Genomic DNA, 18,447 nt, shown 5'->3' with positions numbered 1-18,447 from the left:
TCCCAAAGTGGGCCAATTTCATGTTCTAGGGGATTGGGATTATTCCAGAGGGTATATGTTAATTGATATTAATTAAGAACTCAAAGCATACTAGTTTACTACATAAACATTGTTAATTAATAATTATACTTAGTAGAGGGAAGTTTTTGATAAAAAAAATATTTGTAATTTAACATAATCCATTGAAATTGTGATAAATAAATTAAAATTAAAAATGACATTTTGATATGGTCCCTTCATAACTTGTAATTGATATCAACAATGAAGCAAGTCATGTAATATTAAGTGAGTCATACAAATAGTTTGTTCACCTTGCCCATCTTTCATACAAAATACAAATATATACAAAGCTTTGATCTAGGAATAAATCTTAAGCTCTGTCTACACTATCAAACTATTTTGATAAAAAAAGTGTGATGTGCCCAAATATGGTAGTGATATGCTTAAATATAATAGTGATATGACATCATCATGTCCATATATGGGCACATCACATTTTGTTTTCACGTAAAGTTTGATAGTGTAGACAGAGCTTTAAAAGAATATAATAAAATTATGAAAATGACACACAAATAATAATGTATAATAATGTATTCATGTAAAACTCTTGATTGAAGATTCAGATTATTTTATAATAAACATCTTTGTGTTCACAAAAAAAAAAGATTGTTATTATACTGTAGTAAAAATTTCATTTATTACCAATGCAGGGAATAATTGTGTTTTTTACTACATACAGTAATTTATGACAACTGTATTTATATTGTATACTTATTCATCGTTTTTGTAAGGTTAAAAATATGTTAATTTAAACTTTAATTAATAAATAATTTTGAAAGTCCATACCTACCTACATTTTTTTTTAATATCTTATTGAATTTTTTTATGTTATTATATTTTTATTTTTTATTTTTTCTTGCTTTATAGGATACGAAATGTCTACATATATCAGAAGATATGCTAAATACGTGAATCAGAAAGCGGTCTCGTACAGACAGGTCGCGTTTGATTTTTGTAGAGTGAAAAGAGGGTAAGTATAACAATAATAAGACAAACAAATTTGCGGTAATTGTGACCATTACATTTTCAGTGCAGTCAACTCTTTTAATACAGGACTGTCCAAAAACTGGAAACTCTCCCAAAACCAGACTTTTCTTGACGTTGAAAAGCAAATTTAGATTAATAATAATATCCTGGATTTATATAGCGCCTAATGTGAAACCTCTTAGCGCTGAACATTATTATCCCAGTAATTTTTTTTTTATCAAACACGTATGGAAACATACTCCCATAATGCAGCTAGTAATCAGCGCAAAGTTGTGTCTTGATCTACCTGGGTTCCCATTTACACACGGGTGAAGAGAGGCAAACGTAAGTATTTTGCCTAAGGATATAAGCAATGCAGCAAGAGTTGGATTCGAACCTCGATCTCACGATCAGTAGTCAAACGTCCAACACACTGCGCCACACGCCCTTGAAAACCAGAATTACTTGAAAAACAGACATAGCCCAAGGATGTCCAGTATTGGGAGAGTTGACTGTACTACCATTTTCATTTTAACATGGCTCTGTTAGTGCCATCATATCTTCTGAAGGAAAAATAAAATGCTGTGAATTTGTGTAGAAAATGAGTGATGTAATGTTGATGAAATGGAGTAGTTAATCAATGAGCGGATTGTAATGAAAGCAAATAGCAAGCTGAGCAGACACTTCATACATGTATTCCTATCTTTAGACACAATGCGACGTTTATTTGTATGATATCTCAAGCTGTGAATAACTACTGTATCCTCTTCAGATTTCAGTTAGGTTTATTTCTCTTTAATTCTCAAGATTTCTACTTACCATTTTGTTTATGTGTAGTTTTAAATTTAATGTTGTATTCAATTTTTATTATATTTTTTTTTATAGAAAAGAAGATGGATTGTTGAGGTCCATGCATACAGAAAAGGTATTGCTTTATATTTTAGTATACAATAAGGGATCATATCAACATTATTTTACTGCGCGAGAAAGCTAAATCCAAAGCTATAGGTATTCCGCAGCAATCCTTTTGATTACTGTACATCGCTAATAAAATCAGTCTTTAAAAAATAAAAAAACTTTTCTGGTCTGAGAAGGTCGTCTAATTTTCAGACTGTTGATTACCATCTTACCATAGTAACTATAAAGTTGTGTCTTTCCAATGATGCAAATTTATAGCAAGCAATTAAACCCTATTGAAATTAAGGTCCTGTTTCTGCTGCATAAAAATAACCTTGTTTAAAAACGGTGTGAATAAATTAACCCAAATTTCTTGGGAGCAGAAACAGGACAATTTTGTGGTAACCGGTTAAATGGCAGCACAAAATAACGGTTAAAAACACCCATTCAATTCCGCATTAGGACGCCATTTAACCGGCAACTCAAAATGACAGTTATTTGATTGATAGCTGCTGACTTTGAGTCAACTATACTGCAGTAGCATTTGAATTAACTGCCAGGACCAATTGAATCTTGGGTAATTCTAATGATTTTTGTCAACGACCACCCACTGATTTAAACGGTTATTTTGCAGCAAAAATTGAGCAGAAATGCAGTCAAAATAAAAATTACATTTTAAATCTATTTTTAAATAAACAGTTTATTCGGCGCTATGCAGCAGAAACAGACCAAAACCACCTGGGATTATGCTAATGACAGGTGTTACTTTTCTGCAAACAGTGTTATTGAATTTACTAATTAAACTTCGGCCTGCTACAAAATTACTAATTGGAAAACACAGTGCTGTATCTCTATATGACATTTGACCAGCATCATAGGAAGATTCTGTAATACAGTGTCGCATGTGTATCACATGTGATGCCTATATCATGGAAGGTTAGATTAAAGTTGGAGTTGGCTTATGGCCTGTGGTACACATGTGATGCTGTATCACAGGAGTACTAGTCAAATTGTAGATATACAGTGGTAGTACAATCAGCTATCAGAAAATGTAATATTTAACTGATTATGTTTTCAATAGAATTTAAATAAATCGTAATAAACTTACTCGGTAATTGAAATTCATTCTGGTTACCTTAGCCCTAAATACGATACTCAGATTTTCTCACTAGGATGGTAATCCGTAACCTAAGCCTTTCTTGAATAAGATTAATTTCACAGATTTATATGTTTGCTACGGCAATACAGTTACTGTATAATAATACCATTGTAGACATTTATAGAGGTCCATTAAATTTAGAAATGGTTTTAGTAATATAGGTTTTGTCATTTGAATGATGATTGGTCACTACAGGGTCATAGGTCAAATGAATTGATAAAAAAAGAATACCATATTTTTATGAAATATTTTTTTTGTCTTTTTTTAGCTGTTGAAAACACTACCCATACTACAGGACCAGCTGGACTGTCTACTGGAGTTTGAGGTCTGTTAAAATATAATTTATTGTAAATTTCTTTTCTAAATTTTACTTTAGATGTATTATATCCCGAAAAATGAAAAATAAAGATGAAAAAAATCAAACTTTGAATAGGCCATTTTGTAGTTTGAATAAAGTTATTCACTTTAAAAATGTATTGTCCCCCAAAATCATGAAAAATAAAGATTTATAAAATCAGACTTCCTGTTTTAATGAAGTTATTCCATAGCTAAATAATATTTCAATTAAAAATAATTTTAACCAAAAACCATTGTCTGACAGACAATTTAAGTATTTTTTGAAATTACAATTTTTGTAAAAAAAAATTTGTTTTTCATCTAGTTTTTGGTCTAAGTCAATAACTTTTAAAGTGACATTAAAATTGGCATATTCAACACAAAATTTAAAAAAATAATTTTTAGGAGGATAATATCTTTATTTAAAAAGCGGCTTCCAGACATGGAGATTTTTCTTTTGACTAAGGTTTTTAATTATCAGAAATAAATTTGATCCAAATTTGTGTCAAGGTAAAATAATAACTAGATTTGAACTCGTCACTTTGACGAATTCGGGTTATCCGCCACGCAAACTGCACGTCATACGTTAGAATATTGAGCACAGAAAAACGATTATGCCATTGGAACAATTTTAGTGTGCTCTCTATTTTGTGTCACGTCTACAGAATACAGAATTATTAAGCATAACACTATATTGTATACGTACTACATTCAGTGCAGAATAGATGAAAAAAAGTGACCAAAGTTATTGACGCTTTTGAACATGATGAGGTCATCAAAATTTTAAAAATGGTAAATCATGCGAAAGGTAATTGATTGACCTAGACAATATAAAAAAATAACTGGAAATGGAATACCGATAAGTGGAGATGCGCTCTATTAAATGTGATGAGCTATGACGTAAGAGACAAAAATCCTCTATTTTATATTCGAGTGGCCATACAATGACGTCAAAATGTCGGGTTAGCCATATCGATGCATGATTCGATATCTACAACTCATCTACTTTCAGAATATGTAATAAAAAATAAAATTAACCATGTAGTTTAGAATCTATGACTGTTTAAAAAAAGGCATAATTTTGACGAATTTTTGAACTTTTTCATCAAAAACGCGCGTAAATTATCTAATTCCACGTGCTCGTATGACGTGATTTTAAGTCGAAATTGTTTAAAAGTTGGTAAAATTATTAGAAATGGCTGGAAAAACATAAATCACGCGAAAAAAGCATGTTTTAACGCTACGTGCGCACCGCACGCGTAAAAAATTGCGCGCGCGTGGGAATTTTGTACATGCTCAAAATGACATGAAACGCATAGAAAGTTGATTAGAAATTGATTTTTCGCATTTTGAAATTTTAAACGCGCGTGCGCGCGTAACTTTGTGTGAGACATGCAATTTTTAATCCATAGAAAGTTTGCCCTTAATATGACTTAAATTTTCACCAAGTGTCAATACAAAATGACTTTTGGTTTTTAACCTATGTTAAATACGCGAAATTCATAAAATTGCGCGTAACTTACGCTGCGCAACTCGCACGGGACTGAAAACCTTATTACGACATCTTCAGATAGAGGTCAATCTTTTGATAAAGTTATACACTGTTATGTTGAGAAGATTTAGAGATACACGCGCAACAAAATTCTGGGAAAGAAAGAAGAATAAGAAAGAAAAAAAAAAAAAAAAAAAAAAAGATCCTGACAATAACAAGGGGTTATCCGCCAAGTGCGGATAACCAATAATGTGATAATAATGTAAAAATGACCTGTTAAATGCAAAATGTATTAAGGTTAAGGTTTATTAAGGTTACACATCTCCATTGTATGATTAATGAAGATGTTAATATTAATGTTAAATTTTATTACTATGTTTAACCAACTTTTGCTATTTTTATAAATTGTCACGATTTTTGTAATTCTGTTTTTTTTAACTGCAAGAACAATTGAAATAAATAAACCTTGATTATTATTATGGTAGTAGCCGGTGTTTTGCTACTCATTTGAAGTCTGAAATGGAACTTGCGATTCCAAAGCCTTGCGAACTACATTAAAGTCGTATCCTAGCAACAGGATATTTATGCATTATCAGTACTAAAAGTGTCTAATGCTCGTTTATTCATAATAAGTAATTTATTAAGGTTACACAGAATGTTGTCGACATTTTGTTTGAATGCTGTATGTCGAAATAGACAAAACTGTATAGCGTTTTAATTATTTTACTACTTGTACTTTATTTATTGGAATCGTAAAAGTAAATAACAGATTGAAATTTAGTAGGCCTATAGCAAAGGGTAATTATTCATGGAAAGAAAAACAACAATCTATTTTTGTTCCAAGCTTACCTGGATAAACCGAAAATTGCCCATGGCCTTCTCGAAGGAGAGCTATTATAAGAACATCCCTCTACAGTGCATTTTCATTGAAGCTTTGAACCCAGTACAGAGTGATCATTAGCGCTTTTACAGATTCATGTGTTCTACTATGATCATGCTAAATTATTACATTTGATATCTAAGTGGTTAGAATATGTCAGGGTTTTGCTCAAATGTTCGCTTTGAGTAATTCACAATCTTTGTGTATGAACATTAAAACATATAATGGTTTAATGCATCTAGATACCTTTTAACATTAACATTTATATCTTTTTTTTTGTTACAGGTAAATTCATCTCAACTGTCGAATGGCGTTATTACCGGTTGTTTCATGCTACTTTTTAAAGACTGTATTCGATTGTTTGCTTGTTATAACGATGGCATCATTAACCTTCTAGGTAAGACAACCCAACGACGAAAATAGCAGAATTTAAATCCTAAATGTCAGCGCATTTTGTCTGTAAAACTTAAGAACATAAATATTACTCCGGTGAAATAGGTCTATTAAACTTACCTGAATTGATAAAAGTAAACATTAGTCTGAAATTCGAGAAAGATACTCCTAAAACAGCCATTTAATAATTTAAACAAAACAAGTAGAATTAACATATTTTTACATTTGTTTTGCAGAGAAATTTTTTGAAATGTGTAAAAAGGATTGTAAAGTTGCATTGGACCTCTATCAGAAATTTCTCATCAGAATGGACAAAGTTTCCGAATTTCTAAAAGTAGCAGAGGTAAATACAATTTTTTTTTTCTCCAGAAAAGAAAAATATAATAAAGAATGCACTAAAGATTTAGATTTGTTATGCTTTTGATACAATTTGTGTTACAGTAAACGCTCAGAATGAATGCGGGACTCACCTTTAAGTTGAAAATGTTGTTGAATATGCCATTTTAATGTCACATAATAGTTATCCACTTTGACCAAAAATTAGATCACCAAAAATATTATTTACCATCAAAATCTATAATTTAAAGCAAAAAAAATATTGAAATTGGCTACCAGCCAATGAGTTTTTGGTTTATTTTGTCATTTTATAAGTGAAAACATAATTTTTTGGGGTTTTTTTTTTTCGGAATTGATTAATTTCATTAAAACTACAAAATTGCCTATTCAATATATGATTTTAGTAATCTTTATTTTTCATGTTTTGCGGGGATAAATACATTTTTAAACAATGTTTAATACTTTTTTTTTTGTAGCAAGTGGGAATAGATAAAGGAGAAATTCCAGACTTAGCAAAAGTAAGTACTTCTCACAATGTTTATTATTTTTTTTTTTTTTTTAAGTGTTTTGTGCATTTTTGGTCTTCATTCTGTTAAACTGTCATTTAGTGTTTGTCTCATTTTTGGTTGTATTTTTCTTTTAACATTTTCCGTGCTAGAATTATCACTAATAAAATGTTAAAACAAATTTAAATTAAACAAACTAACATTTAACAAAATATTCTGATAGCTAGTAAAATTGTAAATTAAACAATTGCAAAGAGTGCTTTGTTTACATTCTGCTTTCCTTGTTATTACTCAAAAGTCTTAAATTGTGACCTTTGACCTGTCCAGGGTCCAATTAAATAGCCTTCGGTTGTGTCAACCAATCATTTACCTTTATTTGTAACCACTTCAGTTCAGTAATTTGTATAATTAGATACAGACTGCAGTGATTATAGGAAAATCAATCGTCTTGCGTTCTTTCAGTTAAATTATAAGCCAGTGGAAGAATTTTATGTTTTTGACTATTATTTGCCATATTGCTTAGACTATTTTAGTATAACCTCTAAATAAGGACCATATTTTAGACTTGTGTTTTAAGAATATATATATTTTATAAAAGTAGTCCTTTTTTAAAAGGGAGTATTTTTTTTTTTGGACCATATTTAATGAGGGTGATCCATCCAGCAATTTCTGATCTCATTAGGGACCCAGAGGTTCACAAGACAAACATATACACAAGATGCTCTACATAAACAAAGTCTTATTATTGGGAGTGGAGTTGTAATTTTTTCCTTAGAAAAAATCCTGACATGTGACGTGAACCCAGGACCCTTGGAGTGTAGCCAAACATCATAACCACCAAGCCACAACTCCACTATTATTTCTTGCATATTGGACTGTTGAACTATAACAATTAGTAAAATACAAACCCATAACGTACAAATGTCAAAACAAAAAACCTGATGTTGCACTATCATCACATACATTGATTGTCTGGGCTAGATAGATTTAATATAATGATAATAAATTCACCCCTATTAATTAATGGAATGGTCTAATTTTGAATAGTAAACATTGACTAAATCTGTTTTTCTATATTCCAATCAAAGAGATTATCTATCTACAAGTTAATGTGTTGACATTTTGAATATTATGTTTTAAAATGCAAATGCAATGGGAGGCACTTTAGTACAACCTAATTACTGCGTGTTGTATTTTAATCATTAGTGCATGTTATGTGAAGTTGTTGAACTACTGATCATGAGACCGAGGTTCGAATCCAACTCTCGCCGCATTGCTTGTATCCTTTAGGCAAGATACTTTACTTACGTTTGCCTCTCTCCACCCAGGTGTATAAATGGGTACCCGTTTAAGATCAAGATACAACTTTGCGCTGATTACTAACTGCATTATGGGAGTATGTTTCTATACGTGTTTGATCCACAAAAAAATGACCGGGGGTAATAATGTTCAGCGTTTCACAACATTAGGCGCTATATAAATCCAGAATACTATTATTATGTGGTGAAAAAATAATGTTTCACTTGCAATCATAAACATGAACTTTAGTCATAGTAGAATATTGTACACCTACTGTTGTACAGTACATTGAGGGATCATGTCAAAATGATTATACTGCAGTTGCTGCAGTAACCACATTTTGTTTACTCTTGTTTTTAGCAAGATTATTTATATTATAGTTATACACACTGTTTATTATAGTAACTGACGTTATAATCTTTTACATTACAACAAAGTACAATCAAATGTTATTGCAGTACACTCATTTTAGTTTCTGCAGTAACTGCAGTAGAATAATTTTGACATGGTTCTTTTCCCTGTCTACACTATCAAACTTTATGTGATATGATGATGTGATATGCCCATATATGAACACGATGATGTCATATCACTACCATATTTGCGCACATCAATACCATTTTTGGGCACATCACATTTTTTTTTGTCAAACTAGTTTGATAGTGTAGACAGAGCTTTAGGATGTAAAGATTACATTGTTTGCTGGAGCCGATGTTTAGCTTTCACATCAAGATCTAGGAAACAATCACCTTATTACAATACTTTTTTAATTGTTAGATTTGGTTAATTAGGAATTTACATTAATCAAGTTTAAATATGTTTTTGTTTTTATTTATGTTTGAAATATTAGATAATTCAATTTTAGGACATACCTGTAGTATAGAAGTTGTTAGTGTTTGTTATTGTACTTTTTAAATAGATTAATTTACAAATTAAGTCGTAACTAAACTATAATCTGTTATATTTTGTTTAAATTTTATTCCAGTTTAGGCAACTTCCCATCAGTTTTGAAAATGTGAGTTTCTGTATTCCTAGCTTGCAATGCTCAAGACTTGACTAATGCATTGGCTGCCTTTATTATTATTTATATGTGGTTACTACACGTACCAGGGAAGAGTAAATATTGTATTATTGTACTCTTCCCTGCTATAAACTCACTATAGAAATCTGGCCTGGAAAGACTTTTGAGCAAAAACAAGGGATAATTACTATATGGGCTATAAAACCTTTTTTTCATTCATTGAATACCAAAGTATTTGACAAAAAAAATCAAAGTTGTATATAATAATTTGTTTATAATTTGATTTCTAAGATGTATAGTTCTCGCATAAATTCTTTTTCATATTTCAGCTAGAAAAAAATATTTATTATTAGCAAAAACGTTTATTTAGCACAGAAATTAAAATCTGTTTTAATCTGTTTATTTTTCAATCTTATATTTCCAAATATCATTCACATTATTGCATATAATTGTTATTGATGGTCATGCCCTTATTTGGTCACCCATATGGTCAATTTAAGTACTTTTTGTAATTATTCCATACTGATTAGTGCCCTGGGGTTTTGATGATTTTTATATTTTGTTGTCGGTAGTTTGCAACAGGAATGCCCTTGTTTTTGAACAAAACTTTTCAAAGTTTTTGTATGGTTGTACCAGGTAGAAAGGCATCAAATTAATTTTTTTTTTCTTGTATAAATTCTCATTTTTTTATCCGTAGGTAAAATATTCTTTTCTATGAGAGAGTACAATTTTGTAAGAAATTTAAAATGTGTAAAAGGAATTTTTTCCTCCGTCTCTCTTCAAAGATAAATTATAATCTTAAGTTATTTAAATTTGTTAAATTGTTTTAATAGTAATTACTATCAGTATTTACAATTTTTGAGAGAGATAATTATTGCTGTAGCATTTATTCTTCAGAATCATCATGGCATGATTACCATTATCATCTTTATTTTCATATTTATTACAATCATCATCATCATATTGATTATAATCGTATTGATCATCATCATATTGATCATCATATTGATTACAAATCATCATATGATGATTGTAAGCAATATGATGATTTGTAATACAAATCATCATATTGCTTACATTCAATCATCATCATATTGATTATCATTATCATCTTGATTATCATTATATTGATTACAATCATCATATTGATTATAATCATATTGATCATCATCATATTGATTACCATCATATTGTTATTATCATCATATTCATCATCATATTCATCATCATCATATTCATCATCATCATATTCATCTTCGTCATATTCATCATCATCATATTGATCATCATCATATTGATCATCATCATATTCATCATCATCATATTGATCATCATCATCATATTGATCATCATCATCATATTGATCATCATCTTGAATCATTATCATCATATCGTTATTATCATATTTTAAATATTAAATCATCATTGATTATTGTCTTCATTAAATAATCATATTGGTTATTAACATATTGATGATCATCATGTTATTATCAGTTATATTGATTATCATCATTATGATTATCATCATGATCAATCCTTTTATCAATTCCAATCAATACAACCAGCAGTTTTGATTTATCATTTTAGCATACATCAACAAATTTAGATTGACGTACAGTACACTACAATTAGTAGTAATATTTCTTTCGGAGAATCAGGTTAACTTCAAAAATCATTCATGCATACTAATTGATGCAATGTAATCAACAAATCAGTTCTATTTAATTAGCTTCTTTCCCTGTGACGTTTTCCATTGATAAAATTTGACCTTTTTCCAATAGGCTCTCAGCTTAGAAAGTGGTTTGCAATGGCTGACCGATCTTCTACAGGTAGAGAATAATATCTCATACAACTGTAAATGCACCATAGATAATTTATGTTAATAGTTACATGCAATATACTCAATATTTACGGCACAAATTATTAGTTTGATAAAGTTTTTTTTTGTTGCGTTATATCATCTTTCCGTTTTTTTAATACATGCAGTTTCTTTGCGTTGTTTTAGTTAAATTCATTTAAATATCTTTGGCTTTTGGATTGCTTCTCTATCTGGTACAACCAAAACAAAATTATAATTCAAATCTTCATATTATATAACCTATTTTAACTGCTTACCATGGTAAAATACTACTAATATACCAATTAACATAACTTTTAAAACGGTTTCATGAACTATTTTTAACTAAACTCTTTTATATAATTCGGTAATTATAATTATGTTTTAACTTTGTGTTTTTACGATTTTTAACCTTTAACCTTTTGTCCTTACCCTCTTAAATATTAAAATATGATTTGGTCAAGTGGACATTTGAGGTGGACAATAGCTGAAAAATGAAAAATACTTGGGCTGTCTATTTTTTTCATTGTCGTCGTCATTGTTGCCATGGCATTCATCATGTTTATAATAGTTCCATTGGTTTGTTTAAATCGGTCATCACCACAAAACATCATCTTTAATCAATAGGCATTAACTTGTTTTTAAAGAATTTCTGAATTATAATTTAGAATAGATTGAGTTTGCATGCACAAGATTGAGATTTTATCAAAATGTGATTGTGTGTTTATTGGGATATTTTTGAATTTGTTAATAATATTTTTTTAATTTTATATGTGCATTTTTCATTTTTGTGAGTGTAAATTGTCTGAAGATTAGTTTAAAGCTCTGTCTACACTATGTGATGTACCCAGATATGATAGTGATACGACATGATCATGTCCATATATGGGCACGTGACATCATTCTGTTGTCACCTCAAGTTTGATAGTGTAGGCAGAGCTTAAGGAATATTCATAGTAAAGATTCAGGATTGGGTTTTTTTGTTGGTTTTTTTTTAGGTGGGTGTGAAAAAAACATAAAATAAGGGTGAATTTAAACCAGAATAATCTGTGTTTTTAATATTTTGTATTTTTTATTAATTTGTTTTTAGAAATCAATTAAGTCTTTATAAAATTACAAGGGCTCGTCAGGTGGACTCGTCAGATGGTTGTTTGTCACTAATTAGCAAGTCCAATATCTGCCAATGACATTTCAGTGTTGTCACTTATTCACCAACATATTAACCAATCACTTTTCTAACAATATTTACATGATGACATTTTTTAACATTCTTACTATAATTTAAAATATTAGTTAAGTTCTTTTAGTTAATATTTATATTATTTTGCATGTATATAGTTCTATACTTTAGCAAAGTAATATTACTAATTGCTATATAATAGATTGATAATTGATGATAAACCAACCATAACTTCACATAATATATTATAAGTTTATTTGTTAAAAGAAATCAATCCTTTACTACCGTTTGGCACACATGGCGTTTCATACTTAAATTCTTAACAAGCTAAAATTGAAACCTTGACTGGTGGAAAAATCATAAAAAGACAATAACTAGAGGCTATAGTCTACCTTTTAGCTGTTCATTGAGAACACTTGCGAAAAAATGCAATTCTCGGGCAGGACTGAATCCACGACTTTGAAATCACTAGCGTTTTACCTGTACCTCTAGACCGAGCTATGGTTGGATTCAAGCCCCACGAAAGCAGCGGGTACTGCGTCAACAAGATGATTATTGTAATAACAATAATATAAATAATAATAATAATAGTAGTAGTTAATTACAGTACAATAATCATCCTATTATAAAAAAAGCAAAACTTGTACACTATTATAATTTATTAAGCGTTTTGGATTGTTTGACGTGAATTCATTTTTACTCGGAATGCTAGAAAAATCTGTGTGTATTTATAAAATTGTTATACTTCATACAAGAGTAAAGCGTTCATTACGATATGTTTTAAAAGAAAATCAACAAAAATGCTTCAATTGCATTTAAATGAAAAATATTCTAAACACATGATTATGCAGATTTTATAATTATATTCGTAAAAAGCTTTTTATATCGCGCGTAAAAATCTGTGTGTAATTAAAATATTGATTTTCATATTTTGTATTCTTAGGCTCCAAGCAGTCTTCTCGATGCGTTAAAACAACATGTTCAGTCTATGGAGTCTAGTAAAAAAACGCAATGGGTAAAGTAAGTAATGTTCTCTATTCTAAGCATACTCTGTAATTAATGATATAAATCAACCATTAGTTTTCAGTATTTGTTTTGACAGTATTAATTTAAATGAATAGTAAGCTTTGTAAAACGATATAAATTGGTATGTCATCATTAGCATCCACATGATGCGAATAGCAAACATACAGTAAATAAGGTTGTATGCTGGAGGCCAAGCCGATTATGGCACAGTTTTGAGGCTGTTAATTGTCTTAAGCTCTGTCTACACTATCAAACTAGTTTGACAAAAAAAGTGTGATGTGCCCAAATATGGTGGTGATATTCTCAAATATGGTGGTGATATGACACCATCATGTCCTTATATGGGCACATCACATGTTTTTGTCACATAAAGTTTGATAGTGTAGACAGAGCTTTATAAATTAAAATTGAATAAGGACTAAACATTAGGTTTGGATACAGTGTACAAATCTGGCTCTGCACTTAAACAGGGAAAGAATATGAGTACCTCCGTGTTCTGGATCATCTAAGATCCTGTCAATGTTACAGGATTTTTTTTTTAAAGAGCGGGTTGGGGGATGTAGACCCTATTTGAATATAGTGACAAGTGTGAATAAAGCGTAAAGCACCTGTTAGAATAATTCATCCTGAGATAAAATGGCACCTTTGTCAGAATGCAAAACAGACCTCCCAGTCTCACAATAACCGTCAAACAGAGTTTTCTCCTGTCTCTCATCCTAATAGTTCATAAGTTTACCGTTTAGGCTCCACTACGAGGTTAACTAAAGGTTTTTGATGACATCAATTATGGTTTAGTGTTTTGTATTAAGTATCCCAATATTTTATTGTTCCAAGTTGGGACCTGTGTAGTACCCTATTTGAATAGTTGCCCTTGTTTTGTTCTAATGATCTGTCTACACTATCAAACTTTATATGGCAGAAAAATGTGATGTGCCCATATATGGACATGATGATGTAATATCACTACCAGATTTGGGCATATCACTACCATATTTGGTCACGTCACACTTTTTTTGTCAAACTAGTTTGATAATGTAGACAGAGAGCTTAAAGCTCCATCGCAATGAATCCGTCTATATTTTTGTTTTCTTGTAGGCCAGCCACTATTGCTACAGCAGTGAGTGCATTCACATCAAATCTAGCAAACATTGACCCTGAAGAAAAGAAGCAAGCGTTAGAAGAAGAAAAATTAAGGCTTGCATCCATGAAGATGGTAAGAACATCACGAATGAGATGGGTGTTAATTTACCAAAAAAACCAACTTGTGTATAAGTTATTTTTCAAAAATATTTTTTCAGGGGACAATCTTTAAATCTTTAGCGCCTTGAGCACTTTTAGTGGATATGTGCGCTATATAAATTATTATTATTTATTATTAACATAATGGATGTTTGTATTCGTGAAATGGAGAGTATAATGAGAGTTAAATGATGGAATGGTCTATATGAACAAAAAATGAAAACAAAAATCATATAATTATTATTATGATATATTAATTAACATAATATTAACTATTATCCACAGCAAACCCATACATCTCCTCCAGTATCTGAGTTGAGTGCAGCACCAACAAGTAACAATCCGTTTACAAACACAGCGTCACCACAGGCTGTGACCTCTCCGTTTACAAACACATCAGCACCACAGGCTGTGACCTCTCCGTTTACAAACACATCAGCACCACAGGCTGTGACCTCTCCGTTTACAAATACATCAGCGCCACCACAGGCTGTGACCGCTCCAGTTACCGCACCTCCTAGTCAAGATTTATTTAGTGTTGCCACAACGAGTAAGTCTTTGAAATATATTAACATTTTCGGGTCCAGAAAAGTGAATGTGTGTAAATAAAAATTGCAGAAAGTTTAGAAGGCAATTCGTCCTCAGTGAATAAGCATAGGCTGATCTAAGGTGGGGGAGGGGGCCCTCTAAATTTTGCTAATTGTAATGCAAAAGATAGGATACTAATTTCAGTTCAGCACCTAAAATTTGCCATTTTTAGGCCCTGGGGTCTCTCTTTTCCCCTATTTCATAATCTTGGATCTGCCACTGGATAATATACTTATAAAATCGGTAATCAGCTCCAAAATGAGATGGTTGGCCGGGAAATGGTTGTTTTTTTGCAGTCAATTGTCAATGATTAAACAAAGACAACAAGACGGACGAGTACCATGTTTATTCAGTACCAGCAGTGTTATTCTATTCTAGGAAAATACAATGTGATTTTGGCTTTTGGACAAAAAAATCCCTTTCTTTTGTTATTGACTAGGTGTAAACAATTTCTTTTCCATATTCTTTTCCAAAACTTAAGGAGACAGAAGGAAATAAAATATGGTTACATTTCAATTTCATGCTCCAACCATTCTCATAGTGACATTTAGTGGTGAACATGCTTGCTTATCAGAATCTTGGGTTCAAATCCTGGCACAGGTCCAGTACCAAAATAATCTCAATCTTTAGTGCTACAGTTTTATATTACTTGCCAATCTTCATTATTAAGTCAAATCTCATGTGCTCTTTCAAATGCTTTACATACGTCATGAAAATCATCCATAAAATCAGCCATTCATGTTTTAGATTCATCACAACCACAGCCGACGAGTAAACCGTCAGAAGATCTCATGGGCTTAACACCGAATCCAATGGCTGTCGTCCAGGCTACATTGCAGGCGCAGTCACAAATGATGCACCCTGGCATGCCGAGCGGCTCGCCTTGGAGCTCACCGAACGGTAAGACCAATCGGATCAGCACCAATCACATGACACTTGCATGATAATGCTTCGCTTTACATACACTCGCATTTATTCTCTTAAGCTCTGTCTACTACACTATTAAACTTGTTTGACAAAAAAATGTGATGTTCCCGAATATGGTAGGTATATGCACCATCATGTCCATATATGGGCACATCACATTTTTTTGTCACATAAAGTTTGATAGTGTAGACAAAGCTTTACTTAGGCTTTAATTATTTACTTTGCTCTAATAATATTATTACAAAAAATTAGACGGGTTTGTGCCAAGCGCATCACGCTAAACTGTAGGTTAAAAAATCCATTTCCAATACTCATCAACCATAAATATTCATACATTAACAGCATATATTATTACAGATTTAAAAAATTTCCTATATATTTCTAAAGAATTTAATTCTGTGAGTAACGAAAACTAACCTAATGAGTATAGTTTATTCCAATTTCCGGTACGTTCACGCATCGAAGGTTTAATTTTTTTTGTGCCTAAATGCCTGTGTGCGTATAAAACAAAATTATAGATTGTGTGCAGAACATCCTTGTATTTTTTTGGTGGATAAAATACTAGATTGAAACAGCTTGAGCCAACCTAAACTAGATTGAACCATCTTAAGCCAACCTAAACTAGATTGAACCAGCTTAAGCCAACCTAAACTAGATTGAACCAGCTTAAGCCAACCTAAACTAGATTGAACCAGCTTGAGCCAACCTAAACTAGATTGAACCAGCTTAAGCCAACCTAAACTAGATCGAACCATTTCAAGCCAACCTAAACTAGATTGAACCAGCTTAAGCCAACCTAAACTAGATTGAACCAGTTAAACCAACCTAAACTAGATTGAACCAAATATTGTCAGTTGTCAAAAATATTGCTAACTGGATGAAAGGAGTTGATAATTAGTAAATCAATTGTGATTGGCTACTGATTATATAACGTTTATGCAACTCCTCATTATTGTGTTTTACTATTACTGTATATTTTATTTTTGTTATTTTATTGTTACTGCAATGTATGAATACTATTTCATTTTAAAAAATACTGCAAAAGTTTTTCATAGCTATACATTGTTATTAGTAATGTTTTCTTTCTTTTTCTCGTTCTGTTTATTCGGACACTTGGTTTGCTTTACACTTCTTTGTCTTTACATGCTTCGCTTGTTTTGATTCTGTGGATAGTCGGTCGTGCTTTGAAAGTACCACGCCCTCGTTCGCCATTCGATGACAACGTGGGAAATAGCGCATCTGCTCCTGCCAGCATCGTTGATAGCTTTCTTGGTGGTGATAATACACAAAGTATAGCATACCTGTTTTTAATATTAAGTTGCTCTTTCTTTTGTATTTTCAATCTTTCAATGTTTTGCACATTAAACGTATTTAAAGCACTACAGATTTTTTTTTTTACTTCATTGAATTAAATTTCCATTTGTTAATGTTGTGATCAAAATTATAAGAAATGCATTTATTTTGTTTCCTACATTGTCAGCATATAGTGTTTTGCTATATAAGGCATATATATGTATAATTATGTTTACCAAATTTCACGGTATATAGGTACTAATCTTGACCTAGATCCTTAATGGTCTGATGGTATGATTCCACACCTGTTATTTGAGATATTAGGTTCGTGTCCCACCTGAAAAATAACTTGCATTTTTTCATTAGTAATCTCATAATGTAAATATGTATGATTATTTTTATAACTAAAAATAATTTAATTGTTAAAAGATAAAGCTAAATAGCCCTGTTAGATATGAGGCTTCTATTCTCTAGGCTTGGCACCAACCAACCCGTTTACGAACACAGCAAAACCCAGCATAGGATCGCCGTCACGTGGCTATGAACGCCACAGTTGGACTCCAAGCATCCTAGAACCGGAGGGTGGCTTAGAATCTGGCGGTAATGCCGTCGCTGATCTGGAAGCTTTCTTCAGTTCACCCTCTGTGTCCCCTAGCGGAACACCTACTCGCCAAACAAGATCTGGTACTTTTTTGACATATCTGTCATGACCCATTCCTCCTGTTGTTGTGGCTCCTCCCTCTTGTGTTTGGATGTTTGTTATGACTCCTCCCTCTTGTGTTTGGATGTTTGTCATGACTACTCCCTCTTGTGTTTGGATGTTTGTCATGACTACTCCCTCTTGTGTTTGGATGTTTGTTATGAATCCTCCCTCTTGTGTTTGGATGTTTGTCATGACTTCTCCCTCTTGTGTTTGGATGATGTATGCATTTAGAATGTACTGTGTCCGGAAATTATTAACCACTACCATTTTCCATGGTTTTTTTTTTCAAATGTCTAAATTCTTGATATA

At 31.4% G+C, this 18,447-nt stretch overlaps 1 protein-coding gene across 9 annotated transcripts in view; it reads left to right on the top strand.

Annotated features, from left to right (window-relative positions):
• LOC144848752 (phosphatidylinositol-binding clathrin assembly protein LAP-like) overlaps positions 1-18,447 on the top strand; it is a 49,820-nt gene that overhangs the window by 12,474 nt on the left and 18,899 nt on the right. For 3 of the 9 annotated variants that reach the window (XM_078705648.1, XM_078705646.1, XM_078705644.1), the window contains exons 4-16: positions 928-1,030; positions 1,912-1,951; positions 3,351-3,407; positions 6,076-6,187; positions 6,420-6,526; positions 6,996-7,037; positions 11,127-11,174; positions 13,306-13,382; positions 14,484-14,601; positions 14,913-15,177; positions 15,963-16,115; positions 17,316-17,432; positions 17,910-18,119. In XM_078705648.1, coding sequence (XP_078561774.1) covers positions 928-1,030; positions 1,912-1,951; positions 3,351-3,407; positions 6,076-6,187; positions 6,420-6,526; positions 6,996-7,037; positions 11,127-11,174; positions 13,306-13,382; positions 14,484-14,601; positions 14,913-15,177; positions 15,963-16,115; positions 17,316-17,432; positions 17,910-18,119 — 1,449 coding nt within the window. Of the gene's footprint in view, positions 1-927; positions 1,031-1,911; positions 1,952-3,350; positions 3,408-6,075; positions 6,188-6,419; positions 6,527-6,995; positions 7,038-9,309; positions 9,340-11,126; positions 11,175-13,305; positions 13,383-14,483; positions 14,602-14,912; positions 15,178-15,962; positions 16,116-17,315; positions 17,433-17,909; positions 18,120-18,447 lie in introns of all 9 variants that reach the window. The other 6 variants (XM_078705652.1, XM_078705651.1, XM_078705650.1 and 3 more) reach the window with 4 other exon arrangements.

Source organism: Antedon bifida, chromosome 7, assembly GCF_963402885.1.
Source record: "Antedon bifida chromosome 7, ecAntBifi1.1, whole genome shotgun sequence".
NCBI classification, from domain to species: Eukaryota; Metazoa; Echinodermata; class Crinoidea; order Comatulida; family Antedonidae; genus Antedon; species Antedon bifida.
Note: the sequence above shows the minus strand (reverse complement) of the source record. Positions and strands in the feature narration are given on the sequence as shown.